This window comes from Sorex araneus, chromosome 1, assembly GCF_027595985.1.
Source record: "Sorex araneus isolate mSorAra2 chromosome 1, mSorAra2.pri, whole genome shotgun sequence".
NCBI lineage: Eukaryota > Metazoa > Chordata > Mammalia > Eulipotyphla > Soricidae > Sorex > Sorex araneus.
In genome coordinates this window covers 186948442-186972638 of record NC_073302.1, presented here as the reverse complement: position 1 = coordinate 186972638, position 24197 = coordinate 186948442, and the positions used below count along the sequence as shown (strand labels likewise).

The following is a 24197-nucleotide window of genomic DNA, read 5'->3' as shown; positions in this document are numbered from 1 at the left end:
AGCCAGACTTTCCTATCTCTGGTAGGTTTCTTAACTACAGATTACTTAATTGCTCCTTAAATACAACTAACTTTTATGTTTCCACAGTACTGCCCACTCATCATTTAGCACTTCTGTTGGTAATTTTCCTATCTCATATTAATCAATTTTAGTATGAAATCTTATTATGCTATAAGAGAGAAATTATAATGTTAAGTTTTCATGCACGTACATAAACCGGAGTCAAGTTCAACAAGTCGCCTTTTGAAGATCGGGAATGAGCTAAAACAATAGGGCATGTAAACCAAATTCAAGTTTGTCAGTAGAGTAATCCTGACAAAGCAGAGGAAACATGTACTCCTCGAGAGGTTTTTACTGAGCTTCCTTCTCAGCTAAAGGCAATGTGCAGTGACGTGTTGTTCCATTATGGCAAGGACAGGCCGGTTCTTTCCAGACACTTACCCTCTGACAGCATGAATAAGCCTCAGTGATGGATACGCAGTTCGCACTTTCAGTTTATTCTTCAGGATCAATGCATTGACCCATTCCACGTGCTTCTCTCCTCCTTTCACCATGAAAGCGGGGATCCAAAGGACACTGTCATTCAGCATGGAAAGTCTGTGCACAAATTTTTCTCTGTCACTTTCATTTCGAAAGCCTCCAAATGCTCTTTGGATAACTGATGGGTTCATGGTAATAAAATCTGATTTAGTTCCCACATCGGCAGCAAACTCCACCACAGGGGCTAGATTACACCTGAAGAGGAAAAAAATTAATGGACAAATGAAAAACTAAATATGAAACATTCACTCCCAGAGCAGTGTTCAGGAAATGAAGAATGGGAAATGAACCTGCTTTAAACACGGGGAAGGTAAAACAATGATCTGTCTGATAAGATTATGTTTTCAGAAAGTCTAACACCATTTCAGAGCATTGCTCTCAGTGACAAGATATGCTCAATACAAGATCCAAATTGTTGATTATATTCATATGCTCTTATTTCCATAAAACAACAGAGTATGAATTCCTAATTGGATTGTTTATGATGGAGTATTCCTTGGCCTCTGTTGCCAGGATGTCCACACTCTAAACCACACACTGCTGCTCAAGAAAGTAAAACACATTAGATACAATATCCAATCTATACCACTTATTGTCAGAATAAAGTCATTTCAACAACTCTACACACAAGTCAATAAAAAAAGCATTCCTCAAAGCAAAACACAACGATCCCTTCTTGCATTTTTCCACAAACATTTTAATTACCTTCTATTGGTTTTATTAGAAAAAGAAAGTAGACAAATGGAGTTTTCCACATTCAATATGCTAGATGGAAATGCCAAATAATGCAGAAACTCCCTTGCTATCATGTCATGAATCTTTCTATTTATTTTGAGAATACTCTCAAAATTCATGTCTTCCCAGATAATCTGCCCTGTGTGTCCCAAGGGAACAAAAGGCAGAAGCCATCACTTCATCTTCTCCACTCACAAAGTGCCTGGCTCAGATCTTATTCTTTTAACTTGATTTCATTTATTCCTACAACAGCAGTTTGGAAAGTGTGAGCACCTGAAGTTGTGCTTTGTTTTGTGGTTTTCTCTGATCCTCACTTATTTTTGGAGTTTCCCCAGTCTTGGGCAGAGACTCAGGGGAGCCAACCTGGGATGCTCTGTTCTTCTGGGGCATTGACTGGTCAATGCCATGCCCTGAGGCTGTAGTGCCAGGGATGCCCACCTGAGCTACCTGACACCGTGGGGGCTGGGGCTCAGGGCTGCACCTACTGATGTTTAGAGTACTAGACACTCCAGGGAATCAGACCAGGATCAGCCACACAAGGAACATGCATTTTCACACCGTATTGTATGTTCCAGTACCTGGAACTTTGATTTCAACTGTGTAATGTCCCTTTGATTCTGTCGCATAGACATTCAAATACCGGAGTTTGAAAATAAATTTTCCTGAGCCAGATATATAGTAGGGTGTATATTCCTGGGCCAGAGGGTAGGGTGCTTGTCATGCATGTGACTGACCTGGCTTTGATCCCCAGCACCCTAAACACTCCCCAGGGCCCACCAGGAGTGATTCCTGAGCATAGATTCAGGAGTAAACCCAGAGAACCCATCCATAGGTGTGAAGCTGAGTGTGAACAGTCCCCCAATCCCATGAAACATAAATGCTGCATTTTAAAAAAAATGGGTGCCATGCTTAATTGGTTGATAAGTGAAAAATGAGATTGTTTTTATAGTTTACAAATCTGGGAAAAACTTTATTTTAATCCATACAATCAAGACCTTTCATGTAAACATAAACATATCTTTTTTTGTTCTTACTGGTTTTATTTCTGACACACAAAAAACTGTAGTGTCCGTACAAACATATTCTTGTGCCCTATGACACAATGAGATAAACCAATTTAATCTTCTTATGTTGCCACAGCTTTGACTATATTAAGAAAATTTCTCACATTTTGTGCTGTAGCTTCAGCCAAACAAATAGGTGCTCACCTTGTTGCAGACAGCTGGACTTTAATCACCAGAATCCTATATGGTTTCCAGAACCCACCAGAAGTGAGCCCTGAGCACAGAGTCAGGGGTAAACCCAGAGCATCAATGGGTTCACCCACTCTCAACCCCCCAAAAAAGAAAGTTCATCACATTTCTTTCCCTTGTGCCCCTCTGAAACAGCTAAATTTAATTAAAATTATAGTTTATGAGTTTATGCTGCGATTAAATATACTGGCTTCTAGATACTTCTTTATAGCTCTTAATGAGGTCTGAGAGCACTTAACTACCACAAAAATTATTTCATCTAAACAATTTAACAGAATTTATGTTATCGAAAACAAGCTTCTGAGAGAAAACAAGTCATCACACTACATATTTTTAAAAACTATTTCATCTGTATATCATATTATTTTATATCTTTGCACCACTATATATCCCTACATATTTCTACAACCATTAGATTTTATATTTACTTGCCCCTACTCATGCTCCATGTGTACATATATATATATTTTTTAATTTTTGGGTCACACCTGGTGATGCTCAGGGGTTATCCCTGGCTCATGCACTCAGGAATTACTCCTGGCAAAGCTCAGGGGACCATATAGGATGCTGGGAATTGAACCCGGGTCAGCCATGTGCAAGGCAAACGCCCTACCCGAGTACTATCGCTCCAATCCCTCCATGTGTATTTTAAATTATTCATAAATTCATATTCCTATAATGATTAGAATATTACAAACAACCCTAAGGAAAGAACCAGGCAAACAAAACCCAAGTAATCAACTTGCTCATTCATGGAACTCATGGAAAACTGAGAACTTTATAGTTTTTGAAGTAGTAAAATGTGTCTCACACATTTCAGTTTAAAACAGTTTACAAAGCTTTAAAAATAGCTAAGATTCTAGCCAAGCTAATTTTAAGATGGATTTGCATACTGTGGGAAATATGAATCTTCAGCATCATCATAAACACTTCGACAGCAGGTAAAAAAGACGCAAAACCTGTTAACAGCACAGGATACTTGCTCCTATCAGGGGAAATAGCTTCAGCTCTAGCTTTCTGCTAGCAACACTTCCTCAGGAATTTTTTGTTGAGGATTTTCATTTTACAGATACACACACACACATGAAATATATTTGCACTTCATTTTCTGCATATTTTCAAAAATAAACTTAAAAGAGCCAGTGAAAGAGAGGAAGAAGCAATTCTACTTAACTGTGTTTACAAGAAAAAGCAGTGTGTGATTTTAAGTTTTATTTCTTATTGATATATATATAAAAGTGCCCCCATCCCCATGTTGACACCCACTCTTTTAGTATTGACTGAACATGTTTTAGGAACAGGATTATCTGGCTCTGTGACTCTTAGGAGCTATTAAGATCATCAATTACCTTTAATGTCAAAAGACAGATACTGTCCTCTTTGGAAGCACTAAGTAACTTAATAACAAAATAAGAACATTTCTGGAAATTAGAGTTGATCTAGCAGGTACACCAAGTACCTGATGTAAACAAAGGATGCTAAATGACTATGTTGTCCATTGAAAGAACATCAGCAAATCAAAAAGAAATCTGTATCTAGGAGTTTTATTGTAAAGTTTTTATGATATAAGCACAGCCCAGTTTTGGCTATATAATGGAAATGGAAACAGAGGTACTAAGAATAGCATAACAGAAGGAACCATCATTAAATAGAATCCAAGAGACTCTAGAGTTTGGCCTGCTCATTTTCCTTAGAGTAACAGCGTCAACTTTTTACTTACAGGAAAGAATAACATATGGCCAATAAATTAACTTATTCTGTGGCCAAGTCAGATATTTAGTCATATATTTAGCTGAATGACACAAAGCAAGGCCAAACTAAAAAAGCTAAAATAACCAAGCAGCTGTGTTGCATTCCAGCATTTGGGCACATTTGTCTCGAACTTCAGTGCTTCTAAGTAGCAAGACCGCTGATTAAGCAAGATTATGAATAGATTTGCAATCACACATTCTTTCTTTTTCTTTTTAAAAAATATTCTGAACTGTTTCAATATTCAAGAGTAGCCAGAATATGTTCTAAACATTTCTGAAGCAGCATACTATTTTGTACTGTAATTCTTAATCTTTAAAAGTCAAGATGGTCATTTGATCTTAAATTGAAGGTGTGGGCTTCCAAGCAATACGCAAGAGTGTCACTCCCTGTCAAGAATGTGGTACAGCCAAGTCTCTGTGGAACCAGCAATTACCACCCCAAAAGTATAACACCTTAGAGGCACATAGACTCCAGGAATGCACCCAGCAATGCATACAGGTCCATGCAGTGCCTGGTATTTAACTGGATCATTCATGTGCAAGATATGCACTTTAGCTTGCGTATTACCTCTCTATTCCTAAGGTGGTTCATTCTGAAATGATGGATTTTTGTAAAATTCACTGTGTGCACAAGACATGTTATACACTAGAGGTCAATTATTTTAGCCAAATTAAAATAATTATGCTTTATAATATAACATTAAAATACTTGTGCTCAATATGTTGTAATTATAAAATATGTCATAATTATTAATGCCATGTAAAAACATGAAAACATACAGAGAATTAATATGCTGGCCAAAATTCCTATTTACTTCAGGCTGTCCAGTTCTCAATTTATTGGTCCTATATTTTATCATTGATTATAAGACCACCTGCGAGAAATCACGTAGCTTCACTCCTCTAGATCAGGGATTCTAAAAATTTTCTACCATGACTCCTTTTTGCTCAAGAAATATAACCGGTGAGTGCTGTCAGAAATAGACTGGATTTATCACATAGTTGATTTTGTCTTAATTTTTCACATTGCATGCTAAAGAAAAATTTCACTGTTTTTAGATTTCTCCATATTCAGTTCCTCATATAAGGTCATGACCCACAGAGATAAGCCAGGCTCCAGACCTCTAAAACTTCTTATGTTTATACTGAACATCTGTATATACTGAACATCGTCTGCCACTTCACATCATTCATATTCCCCAAACTCTGGACACATGATTAGTGTTCTTTCTCCCCTATGCACAATCTTACCTATCTCTATACTGTCGTTGATATCCCCCAGTCCAATCTCCATTATCAAAGGATCTGGATTTGTCAACTGACCTGGAAATAGAAAAAAATAACCTTCCCTCTTATATACCCCTGAAGAAACAGAATGGTCTGTGGCCACAACCACTCTGCTTGAACTTGAAAAGTAAAGAAAATAAAGACCTTTGATATCTTTATTCTCAATAATTTATTTGTGGTCACCTTCTCAATTATAAGCTGCTGAAGCAAGTAACTTATCTTCCGTAAGACCAAAAAAAAAAAAAAGTAAGACTCCAGGAACTTTTGGGGTAAAGGGTAGGACAGTTTCCATTGTATAGGTAATCATTAAAGGCATAGTGGTCAAGAAATTAACATTAGCACTGTCGTCCCATTCATTGATTTGCTCAAGCGGGCACCAGTAATGTCTCCATCGTGAGACCTGTTACTGTTTTTGGCATACCAAATAGGCTACAGGTAGTTTGCCAGGCTCTGCCTCGCAGGTGGGATACTCTCAGTAGCTTGCTGGGCTCTCTGAGAGGGACAGAGGCATCAAATCCAGGTCAGCCACATGCAAGGCAAACACCCTACCCTATGTGCTATCACTCCAGTCCAAGAAATATGTTAAATAATCGGTGCATATAAAACAAAGTACCAACACACCACCACTTTAGCCTAACCCACAGAGAGATGTTTCAGCTGGCCTCTTCACAATGTGATTTCTTTAAGAATAAGAAGAAATGTTGATAGGTATGCGCATACTTTCCCCCCATCTCTCCTGAGTGTGTAACTGAATAATCAAAGCATATGAAACCTGGTGTCCCTTTCCAACACCTGACAAACTTAGAAGTTTGTTTTTTGTTTTGTTTTGTTTTTTTTTTTTGCTTTTTGGGTCACACCCAGCGATGCTCAGGGGTTACTCCTGGCTCTGCACTCAGGAATTACTCCTGGCGGTGCTCAGGGGACCATATGGGATGCCGGGGATCAAACCCGGGTCGGCCGCGTGCAAGGCAAACGCCCTACCCGCTGTGCTATCGCTCCGGCCCCAGAAGTATTTTTGATTTTAGAATAAAAAACACGAAATGGCTTGAGACTTGAAGTTTGGAGGATGTGACAGCTTTTTGGAGAGAAATCACAGATTGGCATGACTTGCATTTTCATGGGACCAAGACTGAGTTTTATGAATCCTTGAACTGATAAGGAACTTAGCTCTATCTGAGTAGCAATTGTCCATGGACACTGCTCGATGGGGTCCTCTCTGGACCTATAATTACCAATCTTACCTTTTTCCTTTTTAATGTACTGGAAAACACTGACATTTCTCAATTTTCTGTACACATATGCATATATATGATCCTCCACTATATGTATCCAATATTGCCCCACATAAGCAAAGCGTGGCTCTTTTTAAAAAAAAATATGGACGACACTCAGCAGTATTCAGTGCTTATTCCTGGCTCTGTGTTAAAAGGTCAAACCATATATGGCTCCCATAACCTCCAGGACTGATCCCAGAGCACATAGCCAGCACAGAAAGATTTGGCCCAAGCAACCAAAGAAATAAAATATCAGAGTATCTTCTGTAAATTCTTTACTTATAGTCCTTGGTTAGATTATGTTTACATCCTCCACACTCTTTTACAAGATCAAACAAAATGACAAATTTGAGAGCATGTGAGCTAGGAAGATGGCTCACAGGTTATAGTGTTTGTGGTGCATGTGGCTGACCCTGGCTCAGTCCCTCCTGCTGTGTGACCCTGAGCACTGTACCGTGAGGAATCCATAAACACTGCTAAATGTGGTTCCAAACAAAACAAATGAAGGAAAAATAAAACAGACCTGTTTGTCTACATATAATTCATCACACTAATAATTATAGAAGACAAGAGCTTCAACTGAGTTTAGACACCACCTGGAGCTTGACAACTTTGTAACATCTAATTGTGAAAGGCAACATTACACAGCATTGCACAAGTCTCTCCAGTGGATAGTTCACTTGCCTGCTTTGCCACAAATTACTTACCTGAGGCATCAGCTTGGAACCCACACAGTTTCACAGCAGATATTCAATAATATTTTGCTTAATTTACCCTCATTTATTATAGGCATTAATCTGGGATATAAGATATATTGTAAATACTTCATAAATATGTCCACAAATTAATATTTTAAAAGGTTCTTTCTCTAATTTTACTGCCTGTGACAGTTAAATCTTCTTTTTTGAAACTGAGAGATAAGGTCTGTCTCTTCCGTTTCTGCTTGTACTTCTACTTGCTCATACCCAGGGGCGATAATGAATTTTGACTAATATACAGAAAGAGAAGTTGGGGAGCAGCTGTCACTGAAAGGATCACAGTCCTCTGAGGTCTACTGGTGAGCTGTCCGGCTGCCTCTGAAACTCCCTTCTCGCTGGCAATTGCTGGACTCTTGGCACCTACAAACACATGGTCTCAAGCACACTCTTACGAAATCCCCCGCTGGGGATTAGTGAGATTAGTCTGGGTTAGATTAGTCTGGCTACAGTTTTGATCCTTGCTCCCAGGAAGAGGGAATTAAAAATACCTGCCTCAGTTTAGTAGGCACACTGGATAACAAGGCTCCTCAAGAGGTATTGGTTTAGAGTATCCCTTCAAACCAGGATGTTAATGTGTTAAATATTTTGAAAGACATAAATTTTCACTTAATATCTCCTAAAAATCTTTTTTTTTTTCAGTCCACTACTAACTACTTCTAGACCTGTAGTGAGTGTGGTTACACAGATCTCTGTCTCCAAATCTGACCTCTTTCCTGGTGCACTGATGCATTAATCAAACACTTCCAATATTTGTAGCAACTGACACTTTAAATGAGCATTTTTAAATCTTTTGAGTGTATCATCCTCCATTGTTTGTTGTTAATTCACTATGGCACTATCATCCAATTGTCACGTGTGCGCATGCACACACACACACACACACACACACACTCAAAACCTCTGACTTAGGACAATTCCTTTTTGCTTTTATTTTTTTTTTGTGGGCCACACGTAGGAGTACTCAGGACTTACTGTGAGGTTTTCACTCAAAGATAACCTCCATAGTGGGGCTTGGGCTGTGCTGGGGTAGAAAGAGACCAGCCACACGCAAGTGCTTTAACCTATGCACTGATTCTTTGTTCCCTAGATAGTACAGTTAAAAGTCAGGAAACACAATGTCTCTCATTTTCTTCTTTTTTTCAATTGCTGAAACTACTGGCAGAGCTTTATGATCACACACACATTTTAAAGCAATAACGTCCTTGAAATAAGTCATCAGACTTTTTAGAGGTATTGCATTAAATCTGCATAAGGCTTGGGTAGTATGATTATTTTGATGATGTTAAGTCATCTAATCCATGAACATTGAATATTTTCCCCTTTTTTGTGCTCTTTTCCATTTCCCTGAGTAGTGACATTGTTTTAAATGCATATGTATTTCACATCATTTGCTAAGTTGAGTCATTAGGCACTTGATGTTTTTGAACACTATGTTACATATTGTATTTTGAGAAATCATCTTCTTATTCATTTTTACCTAAATAAATGCAACAAAATTTTATATATTTATATTCTATGAGATAGAGAAAGGAAATTCTCTTCAGAAAATGTTGCTGGGAAACTGAGGAAGGAAGGAAGAATGGAAGGAAGGAAGGAAGGAAGGAAGGAAGGAAGGAAGGAAGGAAGGAAGGAAGGAAGGAAGGAAGGAAGGAAGGAAGGAAGGAAGGAAGGAAGGGAGGGAGGGAGGGAGGAAGGGAGGAAAGGGAGGGGGAAGTAGGGAGGGGAGATGGGGAGGGAGGGAGAGGGAGGGGGAGGGAGGGAGGGAGAAAGGATGAAAGGGAGTATTCCTATCTCACATCATACACAAAACTTAATATACTTTATAACATGAATTAATGCCTATAATAAATGAGGGAAAATTAATCAAAATTATTACTGAATATCTGTTGTGAAATTAATGACTCCCTAATGAATTAATGACCTCAGGTTTAGATCAGAATCCACAAAAAATACTTAAGAAAACATGGTAGACTTCTCCAAGAAGGATATAGATAAACTGCAGTGGAGTCTTCTGTGATTTAACTCCATTGACAAAGAAAACAAAAAGTAACAACTGGGACTATCTCTTCAACAACAAAAAAACTCAACTAAAATAAAAAAACACAATGAGTGGGAGAAGATATTTGCACCCCATACATCAGATAAATGGTTATTATTCAACTATAAAAACATATAAAACATTCAAAAGCTCAACAACAATAACAACAAAACAAATAATTCTCTCAAAATATGGGGAAAGGAGGTTAATAGGAATTTCCCTCAGGGGAGACAGAGGGACTTTAAGTAGGTGTAAGAAGATGGCAATCTTCCCACTTACTATGAAGGAAATGCAAATGAAAGGTATAATGAGATAACACCATAAATCAGTGAGACTGAGAATTATCAATATTGGCAGGGATGTGGTGAAAAAAGAACTAGCATAAGTTGTTGTTGGGAATGTAGTCTAGTGTGGATTCTATGGAAAATAGTCTGAAGATAGCTAAAAAAAAGTAAAGAATAGTGTCCTCATAAACCCAATGATTCCAATCTTAACACCTATCCAAAATATGCAAAAAATTAACTTAAAAATATATATACACACATGTATGTCCATTGCAGCACTAAGTATAATAGCCATGAAAACTACCCAAATGCCCAATAACAGATGCATAGACAGAAAACCTGTTAAGTATACATTGTGCAATACTGCACAGCTATAAGAAAATATGAGATCTTACAGCTTGCTACCATACGGATGGAAGCAAGACTGAATAGTATCCTAAGAAAAAATATGTCTAAGGATAAGAACCAGGAGGTCTGCCCCACAGCTTGGAAACTGGCCTCACATGCTGGGGGAAAAGGCAGCTCAGACAGAGAAGGGAACACCTAGTAGAGAATGTTGGGAGGACCCACTCGGGTTGAAAGCTGTGTGCCGAAAGTAGACTATAGACCAAACATGAAGGCCGCTTAATACCTCTACTGCAAACTACAACATCCAAAAGGAGAGAACACCCTGCCGCAGAAGCAGGGTGGGGTGCTGTGGGTTGGGTGGGGGTGATGGGAGGGATACTGGGAACATTGGTGGAGGAGAATGGACACTGGTGGAGGGATGTAAATGAAATGCAAACATGAAAGTTTATAAGTTTGTAACTGTACCTCATGGTGATTCAATAACAAATATACTTTTTAAATTTTTAAAAGAGGGGCCGGAGCGATAGCACATCGGGTAGGGCATTCGCCTTGCACGAGGCCGACCCGGGTTCGATCCCCAGCATCCCATATGGTCCCCCAAGCACCGCCAGGAGTAATTCCTGAGTGCAAAGCCAGGAGTAACCCCTGAGCATTGCTGGGTGTGACCCAAAAAGCAAAAAAAAATTTTTTTAAGAAGAAAAATATGTCAAAGGGAGGGCAAATACCAAATAATCTTACTCATTGTTATTCTAGAGAGACAAAACAGGAGAATACAAGTATTTAATTATGACAAATCCTTGTACTTGAACTAAATAAACTGATGTTACCAAGCTGGGGCATGGGGTGGGGGCAGGGAAAAGTGTTGCTGGGCGTAGGCAAGGCAAACAGGATGTGATCAAAATACAGTGGTGGGCAGTCTTCACATCTGTGCTCCTGGTGAAGGAGGGTAGTAACATCTAATATTAATGTTTGGTAACATTCAATACTAAAAATCCACAAAGTAACACTATTATAAGCATGTCACCAAAATTACAATTAAATATTTGCAAAAAGAGCGTTAGTATATATAGATACATTATATATGTGTATATATATATATGTTTTACAACGGCATAGTATATATTTGCAATGCCATAGAGGGATGTCAAGGTACCCTGTACAGTAAAATCAGTCAGTCAGATGGAGGACACTCACCATATGATTACAATCATATATGTAAATATAGTAAAACAAGTATGACTAGAGAAATAACATAACAGGTAGGGCATTTGACTTAGCATGCAGCTGACCAGGGTTCAATTTCTCTGTCCCTCTCAGAGAGCCTGGCAAGCTACCGAGAGTATCCCGCCTGCACAGCAGAGCCTAGCAAGCTACTCGTGGAGTACTCTGTATGCCAAAAACAGTAACAACAAGTCTCACAATGGAGACGTTACTAGTGCCCACTCAAGCACATCGATGAATAACAGGGTGACAGTGACAGTGACAGTAAAACAAGTGAATAAATAAAGTTGAAAGCAAACCAATTAGTATTTACTTGAAGGAAGGAAGAAGTGATGTATAAATTGAGTAGAAAGCAATTAATATAAGGTAAAAGTAAGATACTTTTAGTGGTAAATTCAGTGAAGCGTTTTGATTTCCAAGGATTCACTCCTGACACTTACGTAATATCAAGTGAGCTGTTACTATATATATATACATATATATAAGTATATATATGTGTATATATATATATATATATATTGCTTTTTGAGTCACACCCGGCCATGCACAGGGGATACTCCTGGCTCTGCACTCAAGAATTACCCCTGGCAGTGCTCAGGAGACCGTATGGGATGCTGGGACTCGAAGCCAGCTCCTATGGTGTTACTTTAAGATAAAATATATGTACAATGAATTTGAAAGAAAAAAAAGGAAAAGAAGATGTTATTTGAACAAATAGATAAGGAGAAAATTTATCCATAAAACATAGAGGAAAAATTAACTTAGCACAAGATGACAGGGTGTACTCCAGAAATGTCCATTGAATAATAAGAAAATAAGCATAGATTTTCAGAGCAAAAAAGAATTTCTGAGTTAATCTAGTTCAAGAGTCTCATCTGGCTATGGAGAAATCAAACTCCAAAGAGCTTTGTGTGACTTGTTCAAAGTCACACAACTACACTTACTGACAACAGCTGCAAAAGTATCTGGGTTTTTTTCAAGTCTAAAATGAGTCGTTCTAATAATACTTCATGGAAGGGCACTGGATCATTCTCAACAGGGTTAAATACAATATTTAACTATGAATATTGCCAGGTATGGTTTTTATATCATGAATAAATCTAACTCCAACAATAGAAGGAAGCTGCATTTATATTTAATGAATAACTTATTTACACTTAGGTTTATACTACACATCTCATAGGTATTATTTCATTTTACTTCTGACACCTCGACTAAAGGGAGGGAGGTATTATTTGCCTCACCAGGACAAGGAAAAAAGTAAGACTTTAAAAAAATAAATGGGGGCCGGAGCAATAGCACAGAGGGTAGGGCGTTTGCCTTGCACGAGGCCGACCCGGGTTCGATCCCACGCATCCCATATGGTCCCCCAAGCACTCCCAGGAGCAATTCCTGAATGCAAAGCCAGGAGTAACTCCTGAGCATCGCTGGGTGTGACCCTAAAAGCAAAATAAATAAATAAATAAATAAATAAATGAACCATTTATGATTTAATATATATTAAATAGAAAATCTGGAACTTGGAAATATATCTATCTAATTTAAACATTTATCTCATTTGATTAATATTTTTCATCTCAAGAGAAAAGTTATAATATCATTACTAATCTGCCTTTAAAATGTTTTAACTTACTTTTATCACACAATAGGCATTTCATACAAGAAAAGAATTCTTACAATTAGGTCAGTAAGCAATAAAGACATTTTCAACATTGCACTGGTATTTTTTTCTTAACTTCACACATCCTTGATTTTCTTTATTGTTCGCTTTCTAGCTTTACTGAGATGTAGTTGAAATATAATATTGCACAATTTTAAGGTATAGAAAATGCTTATTTAGTGAAATCACATTCTATATACATATAATCAACAAGACTAGTTAAGACAGTCACAATTTGACAGTTACTGATTTGTGAACATGTGCATGTGTATACTTGTGTGTGTGGCTTTATGTATTGTTTAACGAATGTCCTTAGAGTAGACTTTGAAGAATAGTCGGTTCACTGTAGGAATATCTAACATTCACAAGCATTCTCTTTTCTGCCTTTCAAGCTAAACCATCAAATTTAAAATGTATTTTGAGATGTTATCTCAGCAGTCTTCATATTTTAGGATAAAAACATAACTAGAATCTTTTTAATACAGGAAGATTTGTTATTTCTAATTGGAAATTATGTGCTTTCAGTATTTATTTGAAAAAAAAGATCACATTTAGAGCAAGAGAAAAAAATTTTGGTTGCTCTTCTTTCCAATGTCCTGTGTACATTTGAGAAAAATCTCTCAAACTCCACTGTAGAAACATTTATTTCATTACCCTAGACATATCCACCAAGGAAACACTTCACGTTCCTGAAGTTTTATTTTCTAGTTATGCAAAAAAGTTACATTTCAAAACATGCCATTTGTGATCATTATTATGGTCATTTTCTTTCCATTTCTTACAATACGCAAGTTTTACCTTGGATTTTCTTCACTTGGTTTCCATTTTCTATCATCACATCACATTTTTTTTAATTCTCCCCTATTTATTTCTACCTGGAAACTACTTTCAGTTTACCATGTCTGTTCCACTGTAACTTATCACCAAGAAATTCAGTACATAAAATTCTGAGACCAAAATTGACATTGCTATTCACTGATTGGTTAGCTCCACAAACTCCCTGCAAATTCCTCAACAAAGAACAATTAATCCAGTATCATCAGCCTTCCAAACTCTTCTCCAGCATTATCTGATTTTATTACCCACAATCCTGCAAGCAGAGAAAATCTACACTTTCCAGTGTCCTGGCTCTTTTGTGAACCATAGCTCCAGTCTGGAATATAGCTCACTCTTTCTTCTCTCTGTTCATACTTAGTTTCATACATATATACTGAGATCTCCAAGCCTGCTCGGATTGGAAATGAGCCTTCTCCATCCAGACCCCCATTTTCCAGTAGCTTGGCAGCCACACTCACAAACTGCCCCCAGCACCATGCAATCCCACCAACGGCCAACATCCAGAGACTAAGCTCCCCGAAGCATGTGGCCGCAAAGCCGCAAAGCGACCTTGAGACATCTAATAGCCTTGTTCTCCCTCTTGGAGAACCTGACAAGCTACCAAGAGTCTATTGCCTCTATTGCCTGCACAGGAGAGTCTTGCAAGCTCCCTATGGTGTATTCATATCCAAAACAGTAGAAGATATATACATACCTCTCAGAGAGCCCAGCAAGCTACCCAGAGTATCCCGCCGACATGGCAGAGCCTGGCAAGCTACCCGTGGCATATTCGAGATGCCCAAAACAGTAACAATAGGTCTCATTCCCTTGACCCTGAAAGAGCCTCCAAACATTGGGAAAGACAAGTAAGGAGAGACTGCTAAAATCTTGGGGCGGAGTGTAATAGAGTTGATACTGGTGCCCGCTCAAGTAAATGGACGAACAACGGGATGACAGTGATACAGTGATACTTAGTTTCACGACTCTACTCAAGTGCACTTCTCTTTGTAAATCTTTATATGTCTGTGTCTCATTTCCAGTGGTCACCTCTGTGAGAGAAACTCATTAAAGAATTCTTCACACTATTAATTCATTGTTTTGTTTTGTTTTCACTAGACTTGTTATCTCAAAAGAAGAATTTTGAGATAATATTTTTTCCCACTAGACTTGCTTTCCATTTCTGTATCTCCTCTTCTAGAAACAGGTGAATAAAAGGGTGTAGAAGTTGGTGAATAAATTACAAGAACTGCTTAACTGTATAATTTAGAGAATAGGTAATGAAAATATGTGCTTGACTCTGGATTATGTGTTGAGTTGGAGGTAAGTGTGGTTGTTGACAAACAAGCGTTTTGTAACAAAAATTGGAGCCATATTTTAAAAATCTAAGGGAGGACTAATCATTTACTAATATTCATCCAATATCAGGGAAGCATAATTTTAGTCAAATGTTCATTGAGAAGAGTTAAACCAAACTGGAGAGACAGTGACAGCAGGTAAGGGACTTGCCTTGCATGCGGTCAATGTGTGCTCGATCCCCAGTACCCCAGTACGAACTGCTGTTAGGTCTTCTGTGACCTAACCGAAGTGACCTCTGATAATAGAGCCAGAAGCAAGTCCTGAACCCTGCTGCGTGTAGCCCCAAAACAAAAAATAATAATAATGATAATGATTATCATTCTGGAGCAATATCACAGCAGGTAGGGCATTTGCCTTGCACGCAGCTAACCTGGGTTCGATTCCTCAGTCCCTCTCAGCGAGCCCGGCAAGCTACCGAGAGTATCTCACCCGCACAACAGAGCCTGGCAAGCTACCCATGACATATTTGATATGCAAATATCAGTACAACAAGTCTCACAATGGAGACATTACTGGTGCCCACTCGAGCAAATCTATGAACAGGATGACAGTGCTATTATTATCCTTATTATTATACTATTTAAGCTTGCTTTGTCCTGGATTTTTATTACTTTTTGCCTTTTCTAGTATGTTCTTTTACTACATGTTAGATGATTATACAGGTGTACTATTATTTGTCATGCATCTTAAAATTTATTTTATTTTGGGGCCACACCCAACTGTGCTTAGCTCTTACAGCTGCCTCTGTACTCTGTAATCACTACTTGAGATGTGTAGTACCAAGATCTGATGGGGGTAGGTGTGTGTGTGGTGTGTGTGCAAGGCAAATGCTTTACCCACTGTACTATCTCTCTTATTGTGTGTGTGTGTGTGTGAGAGAGAGAGAGAGAGAGAGAGAGAGGGAGGGAGAAAGAGAGAGGGAGAGATATCGCTTTATTGACCATTTTTTATCTTAATAGAAGTCCCAGGTGTGCCCCAGAGGGTCCCCACCCCAAGGGACTCAGCCCTGACAGCCGACCCCCACTACTCAACCGCCACCACAGTCCAAGCCGCTATCCACACACTCCAGCCAATCCTCCCGCATGAGTGAACATATTCCTGGACTGCACAGCTGCGAACACACCCTACCCATTTTCCATAAAATCATAGAGGGAAATACACATATATGCCTCTTGGAGAGCCTGGCAAGCTACTGAGAGTATCCCGCCCACATGGCAAGGCCTGGCAAGCTCCTCGTGGTGTATTCGATATGCCAAAAACAGTAACAATAATGGGTCTCATTCCCCTGATCCTGAAAGAGCCTCCAATCATTGGGAAAAACGAGTAAGAAGAGGCTGCTAAAATATCAGGGCAGGGACCAATGGAGACATTACTGACTCCTGCTCAAGTAACTCATTGAACAACAATGATACAGTGATAGAGGTGCCAAGATTTATAATATTGCTAATGACAGTTTCATGCATAAATCATTCCCACACCACCCCAGCCACCAGATAATCCTCTTCCCTTCACCAAGGCCCCAAGACCCTGTTCATTCTACAATCCCTGAAGCTGGTCTTGTATATCAACTCTGCTTCAGCCATTTGTTGCTCCATTACTGTGTCGTTAAGCTCCACATATGAGAGAGATCCTTTTCTATCCCTTTTCTCTGACCATGAAAGTCTTTATACCTAAACAATTGTTCATATTAGGGCAAAATCATAAAACTGAAAATAGCAAGTAAAGTAATGCAACTATATTCAAAGTGTGATAGATATACTTGCCAGATTATTATAACTATATCAGTTTACATTTTTGAAAAATACACAGAAATGAAAATATCAATGCAACTTTGCTTTAAATATATACTTTACAAAAATGTAGTAGCATAAGGCAATGTCTAATTGGCAAAATTTGATTCACAAATCAATTTTTAAAATGTAGATAGATGAGAAACTGTTTATAAATAATGCTGAAATTAAGAGGAAAAGTTATAGCCTATTTCACATTGCAGTCCATCATAAATTTTATGTTTAGTTTTCAGATATTTTATTATATCATTATCTCTAGGGGACTCCCGAGCAGTGAGAGGAGCCCCTCCTGGTGATTGTTGGTTCCATGTGAGGGGCTGGAGGCAGTATTGTTTGTCCTTTGTAGCACAAAGGGTCACATGGGTCCCCCATGGTGCTTACAGGCTTCCAGACTCACTCCCAGCAGAGCTACAGGTCTAACTGCAGCTGGAAATGCGCAGAATCATTCTGGGGACTGAACCAGAGCTGGCTGACCGCAAGGTAAGTACCTTCACCACAGTAATTCTCTGGTTCCTTAAGTCAAATTTCAAAACATAAATAATCAGAATTAGATGAAATTTTAATCATCCAGAACATGAATTTTTGATTAAAAGTAGAAATAAAACAAAATTATTGTATAAATGTCAATAAATACTTTAAAAAACCAAAATTTAATAGATCATGATGAATTAAGCATTAAGTAAAAATGAAGTAGCCAATAGCATCTAAGCAAAATAATATTCTGAAATGTAAAATGATTATTTACATCAATAATATTTTTTAAATTCTTTTTAATACTCTGGACCTGACTCCTCACCAGAAAATTTTGTTTGAAGTAAAAAATGTGAGTGAGAGAAAAATCACACCCTCAGGAGAATGAAGGGAAAAGAATCAGACTCCTTTCTGTTAACACATAGCAAAGCCAACATTTTTTTCTTTCTTTATTCTGTCATAAAAGACTTAGCATTCACAGAAGGTCAAGAGGATGATTTATAGTTAGCTATAAATTATCCACCAGTGGAAAATCAAAACTGATTGAGTTATAAAATGTATTATACCCATCAAGACACATTAATTCCTCCATCTTTTTCTTTGAGAAGCTCATGAGCCCTTTACTTAGGAAGCCATAAAAGAGCATGTTTTTATCTTTTTTAGTTTCCTAAAGGAATGTATATCTTCACTACAATTATTTCTAAATTTATGAACTCAGATTTTATAGACACATCTATATATTCCTCTGTGAATTTGTTGATATTTCTGTGTCTTCTATGACATATTATCTAATAAGTTTTTCAATGTCATTTTTTTTCTGCCCCACCCTTTACACACATACACACACACAGTGAAATTAAGGAAAAGTTTCCCTTCTTGTTCATATAAGACAAAAATTAAATATTTTATTTCTACTCAATCGTTATATCTATTAGGAAATTCAGTGACATTTAATTTTTAAAATAAAACACATACCTCAATTAAAAATATGCTTAATATCATTCATCATAGTACAGTTTGACATTTTATGTCTTACCTATATTTTCCATCTAACACTACAGCCATTGTGTTGAAGGGATATTATTCTTACTTGACAATCACGTTGCTCTGAATCTTAATATATTTGTCTAACATTAAAACTTCTCGCAATTTTCATGCTAAAACTTGAGTTTTTTCTCATAACACAAATTTAGGGCTTTTCACTATTCCACATTTCATATATTTGTGTTTTCTATATAGTAGGAGCATAAACTGACTTATATAGGCGTCCTCTTAATTTTTCAAAAATTAGCTTAACATAAAATCATGAATACAAGATTATGATATAAATCATTTTGTCAAACTCTATATTACATTTTTCATTTAATAAATAATAGCCATTTTGATGCTATATGTGAAAATACAGACTAAGTAAATCATAGACATTGGGGAGTTCCAGCTTGTCTACAGGATACTATCAAAACCCGTCTGCAGAGACTGCCTGGAGCCTATGATCCACTACATACTGACGAAAGTTCTGAGTTTGGGGTATTCCAACAGGCTTCCGGGCAATGCCACTACTGGCTGTTCAGAACACACTTTGAAAAGGGTTAACTTATATAAGTATGCACCTATTTTAATAAATTTCTTAAAGTTTTCTCATTATTATTCTTAAGACTTTAGGGTAAAAGTGAACCAGGAGGAAATGGGAAATAACTGGTCAAAGAGAGGGAAAAATTTCATAGTAAGTAAAGAGAATCTCGTTCAGCAAGTTAAAAAAAAAAAAGAGCAAATAGGCCAAGAGAACATAAGGGGTAAAATGAAAGTAATACACAAAAACTGAGTGGCAAACCCCACCAGCTAGCTAGAAAAGACAAAAGGTAAGTGTCTGTATTTCTTAGTTACCGGCTTCCTAATCACTTTAAGCCATGCTTGCTTATTTCCAGTATCTCCAATTATAGTCAGTGAGAGTGGGATCTGTTAGTCAAGGAATGCCAATTGCCAATTACTACTGTTCATTAACTCCTTCCCCAGAGTCCAATGTTGTACCATGTGGAACTAGGTTTCCCTTTTTGGTTGGCTTTTGTTTGGGCAAGACCCAGGATGGCCAGGCTTGCTCCCAGGTCTGAGGTGATGGACACTCCTAGTGGTTGGTGCTCAGGATCATGGGCGGGGCTAGGAATGAATCCAGGTAGCATAGCCAGTGTGCAAGACTATGGCCTTAACACTTGCATCATCTATCTGGCCTTGAGATTGGGTTTACTTAATAAACTGGACGTAGTTCCTTCTGCTACTGAAACACAGGCTGGCAGTTTCTGTGAGCCACAGCTTGCCCAGAGAATGGAAAGAAGGTACCTCCAGTATCCTGCACCAAACCAAGGGAAAAGATTGGGAAGATGGAGGAGAACATGTTCTTTGTTATAATTTGAAACTATGGCTATTGTGCTTCTGACACAGAAAGAAACTTCAAGAATCATGTAACTACATTGATCAGTGATCCTTGTGACTTGAGTAACATCTCACTAAAATTAGCATTCAACATTATGCATCAACTGATAATACAAACTGACTGAGGGAGCATCCTTTGCAGGAGAGGAATGAAGGATTATGTCACTGTGTTTATGTCTTGTATTGAGGCATAACTCTCACTGTATGCACACACATGTAACACAGGAAATTTTAACAACTCTGTATTAAGCTACTTTTGTCAGACATTACATAGAACCCGCCAAAATTACATTTCTCTAGGGAAGCAATAATGTACAGCCTCCAGGCCATTCATTCTAATATGGAAACTGTTTGGAGCAAAAGATAACTGATTGCATGTAATAATTCATTCTGATACATCTTTAAACAAAGAAAATACTTTATTTCTTCAAAACTCAAACATAAAAAATATCTGAATTTTATTAATTGTTAAATGAATATGTTTTGTGAAAAATACTTTCATTTATAAACAGAGTTCAACGTGAATATAATTACTGAGAATTAAATATGATCTTTAAGGGGTCACTGAACAAATTAGTGTCATCTGAAAGCAGAACAGATATAATATTTTCCTTAATGAACTTACTATCTAAAAGTGAAAGTGGGAAGCAGTTTTGGAAAAAAATGGGGAAAATAAGGCTACATATGCAACCAACCAAATTGATCTATTCAGCAACATATAATAAATTTCTATAAAGATGAAAAATGTGAAAGATCCTAGGACAGTTATTAAGACTTTCAACAATTTAATCCAGTTTGACATGAATTGGAAACTACATCAATAAATAATGAGTTTTTGATTGGAATTTCAAGAAACATTCTTTTAGAAGTTCTCTCGTGCAGGAGACACAGTTACAGTAACTAAAGTCTATATTTTGCGGGGAAAGGCAAGGACATTTGACCCATAGAGAATGAACATATCGGCCATAAAAATGAATAAGAATTTTAGTAATGTTAAAGATCCTCTGTTAAATAAAATCTCAGTGAAGATCCTGGTGTAGGTATTGAAGTAATATATTGTTGATGCTCACAGAGCACATTAAAATTGAAAATATTAAGAAGTATCACGAGTGTGGTACTAAGGACATGTGCACTGCATTCTGGGGCCCCCAGCTTCACACTCAGCTAGAGGTGTGTAATTTCTTTTACACAATCTTCCTCTCCCTGCATTCTGCATCCCATAACCCTTTGTTTCTTCTTCTTCTTCCCCCATTTTAATTTCCGCAATAAAACTATTCACTGCACAAAATAAAATAGTATTCAAGATATAGAACTTCAAAAAAAGGTGAAACTATAGGTCTAGAAATAATAATCTTTTTTAAAATTTATTTTCCGCCCCCTGAGAAAAAATAATCTTAATATAATAATTCAAACACAAAAACACAAATGCAGATATATTTTTATTACTAGAAATATTGCAACTTCAGTTGTCTCGATGATGTCTCATTCATTGCCTCACCCTCCAATTATTAATTACAAAATGATCAACATCTTTGAGATAGTCAACTTAATTTTTTTCTTTATGGGAAAACTGGTATTTATTGCGCTTTGTTTTATTCTTCCTCCTTTAATTATGCCTGACAAAATTATTTTATTTCAGAGATTCACATGTCTATTAGTGAATCTAGCAAAAGGATCTAACTTACGGCTGGATTAGGCACTGAGATAATTTGGTTCATTATTATTGCCAGGCTCAGCAGCAAATTTTCTGGCTCACTAGTTTGAAGGATGTTATGTATTTAGGAGTGTCCTGATTAATAAAATAAAGGAAATGAAGCCACATGCCCTGTGGCATGAAATGACAGCCTCTATTCAGAAGTGTCAAAGATTTTCTTTACATGCTCATGGTTTTTTCTCTCCCTTTTGGATTGATGGTTCTTAAGTGCTAATTGAACTTTTTCAGAATCTGTCAACTATTACAATTCAGTAATAACCAACTATTGAGGTCCTGCCTATTGCTTCCTACAGTAAAAAGTAGAATTTCCAATCCAAAGTGTGGAGTAAAGCTACCAAAATGTACACTATTTTTAGTAAATGAAACCAAGAGATCACTTTTCAACTGCATAATAAAATACAATTAAATGGAAATGAATTTTTCAGCTAGCTGGAACTTCTTTTCTGCAGAAATAATGTCTTTCTAGTGATAAATGAACTTTATCTAAAGGTTTTCTTAAAAATCAAAGACTCAATCCAGGACTAGTATATTTCCCACGTGAATATTTTAGTCTTCTAGAAGTAAGTCTCTGGGTTCTATTCCTGGCACCACAAACCCATGCTGAGGGCACTTCAGGTGGCCACGCCATTTGGGAGTCCTGGGTTTATAACCAAGGGAATGTGCAGCCCACCTAGAGTCTTCAGTCCTCCAAGAGCCCCACGCCAAGTATGAAAGTATCACAAACCACAGTGCGTCTTCCATCTCGCAACTAGAGTTTCCAGGAAAGGAAGGGGGAAGGCAAAAATAAGAAATACTATTCATATTGAATAGAAATACTATTCAATAAACTAAAATGTTTATTCTTCTCTATTCACATTTCTTGGTTAAGTTCCTAGCACAAGCCTAGAATGATTTCACTAGTCATAACTGTATTTCTATTAATTGCAAAGAACCTCTTGAAGTTTTAGTCCTAAAAACATCCTACTACTTGCAAATGCGCAAAGACCACTAGAAGACTTCCTACTTAAGTTCTAGAGATCCATTGCATAGCAATTATAAATAATAAGAAGAACTTCAATGAGCTAAATCTTTATAGCTTTTCCTCACAATTCAATATATGATAGTTATATGACCTAATAACTAGCCCTATCTAACTACCTAACTAACTAACCCTAAACCATAGCTCACTATGGTGACAGTTAATTACAATATTATAAATATGCATGTAAGTGTCAACAATACTATATGAATGTATTCATTCAACATGTTGTATACCTTAAATATACACAGTATCTCAATTATACCACTATATTAAAAATATGTTAACAATGTTTTTTCTCCAATCAGTAACATATATTTTAAAAAACCATTTGCAATTGAAAAAGCACCAGCGAGTGAATTCTGTGACTAAAAATCCAATTTATATATTGTTCATTTTTAGATTTAGGAGCCTTTCTTGAAAGTTAGCTCATAAAATTTAACATTATAGATCTCAATGGATTCTTTCTCATTTTGTTATGCTCTTCTCAATTCTGTTATACTCTTGAAATATGTCATCTCTTTGCAGGAATAATATAATAGAGATGTTCACAGCTTAGACAAAAATCTAGTTACAAAAAATTTCCAAAAGTTAACATGTAATCTCCATGGGACAATAGCTCTTAGGCTATAAAACACTGACTTTCTCTAAATTCAGCCTTATGCAAATTGTCCTGAAAGGCAGCCTTCAAATTTTATGATACAGGTCAACCTAGCACAAGTTAAAAAGAAATACAGACTAAGAACATAAATTGAAAGACAAGGACGCCCACATTCTGCCGGTGAAATGCTTTGTAAAATGAAGACAAGGGTTACCAAATCTCTAATCTCTTACATCATAAAAGATGGCACAAGAGATCTAAATTTAATGCAGTAAAGGCTAGCAGTTTACCCTGCATGCAACTGGGCCACCTAACATTTCTAAGGAGATGATGTGACAGTCTTTTCTGTCCACGATGAGAGCCTGCTTAAAACCCCAAAGGTCAGAAGAAGCTGGAGCGATAGCACAGTGGGTAGATCATTTGCCTTGCACATAGCCAACCCAGGTTCGATTCTTCCATCCCTCTCAGAGAGCCCCGCAAGCTAAGCTACAGAGAGTATCTCACCACATGGCAGAGCCTGGCAAGCTACCCATGGCATATTCAATATGCCAAAAACAGTAACAACAAGCCTCACATGGAGATGTTACTGGTGCCTGCTTGAGCTCGAGCAAATCAATAAGCAATGGAATGACAGTGATACAGTGACGAGAGTCTGATTGAGGGGTGGTGTGTGTGTGTGTGTGTGTGTGTGTGTGTGTGTGTGTGTGTGTGTGTGTGAAGGATTCTTTTTCCTGCAAAGTAATAGATGATAAGAAATCGTGAGAAAGCACTTCCGTCCCTTCTTTTTTCCATTACCCTTTTTGGTTGATCAGGACTCATGAACTACACGTAAATGCAGTCTTGACCTAAGACTCA

The 24197-nt window shown here is 37.4% G+C and overlaps 1 protein-coding gene across 1 annotated transcript in view; it reads right to left on the bottom strand.

Moving 5' to 3' along the window:
• Positions 1-24197, bottom strand: part of ST8SIA4 (ST8 alpha-N-acetyl-neuraminide alpha-2,8-sialyltransferase 4) — a 98272-nt gene that overhangs the window by 54481 nt on the left and 19594 nt on the right. The window contains exon 4 of the mRNA XM_004618614.2: positions 442-735. Coding sequence (XP_004618671.1) covers positions 442-735 — 294 coding nt within the window. The remainder of the gene's footprint in view (positions 1-441; positions 736-24197) is intronic.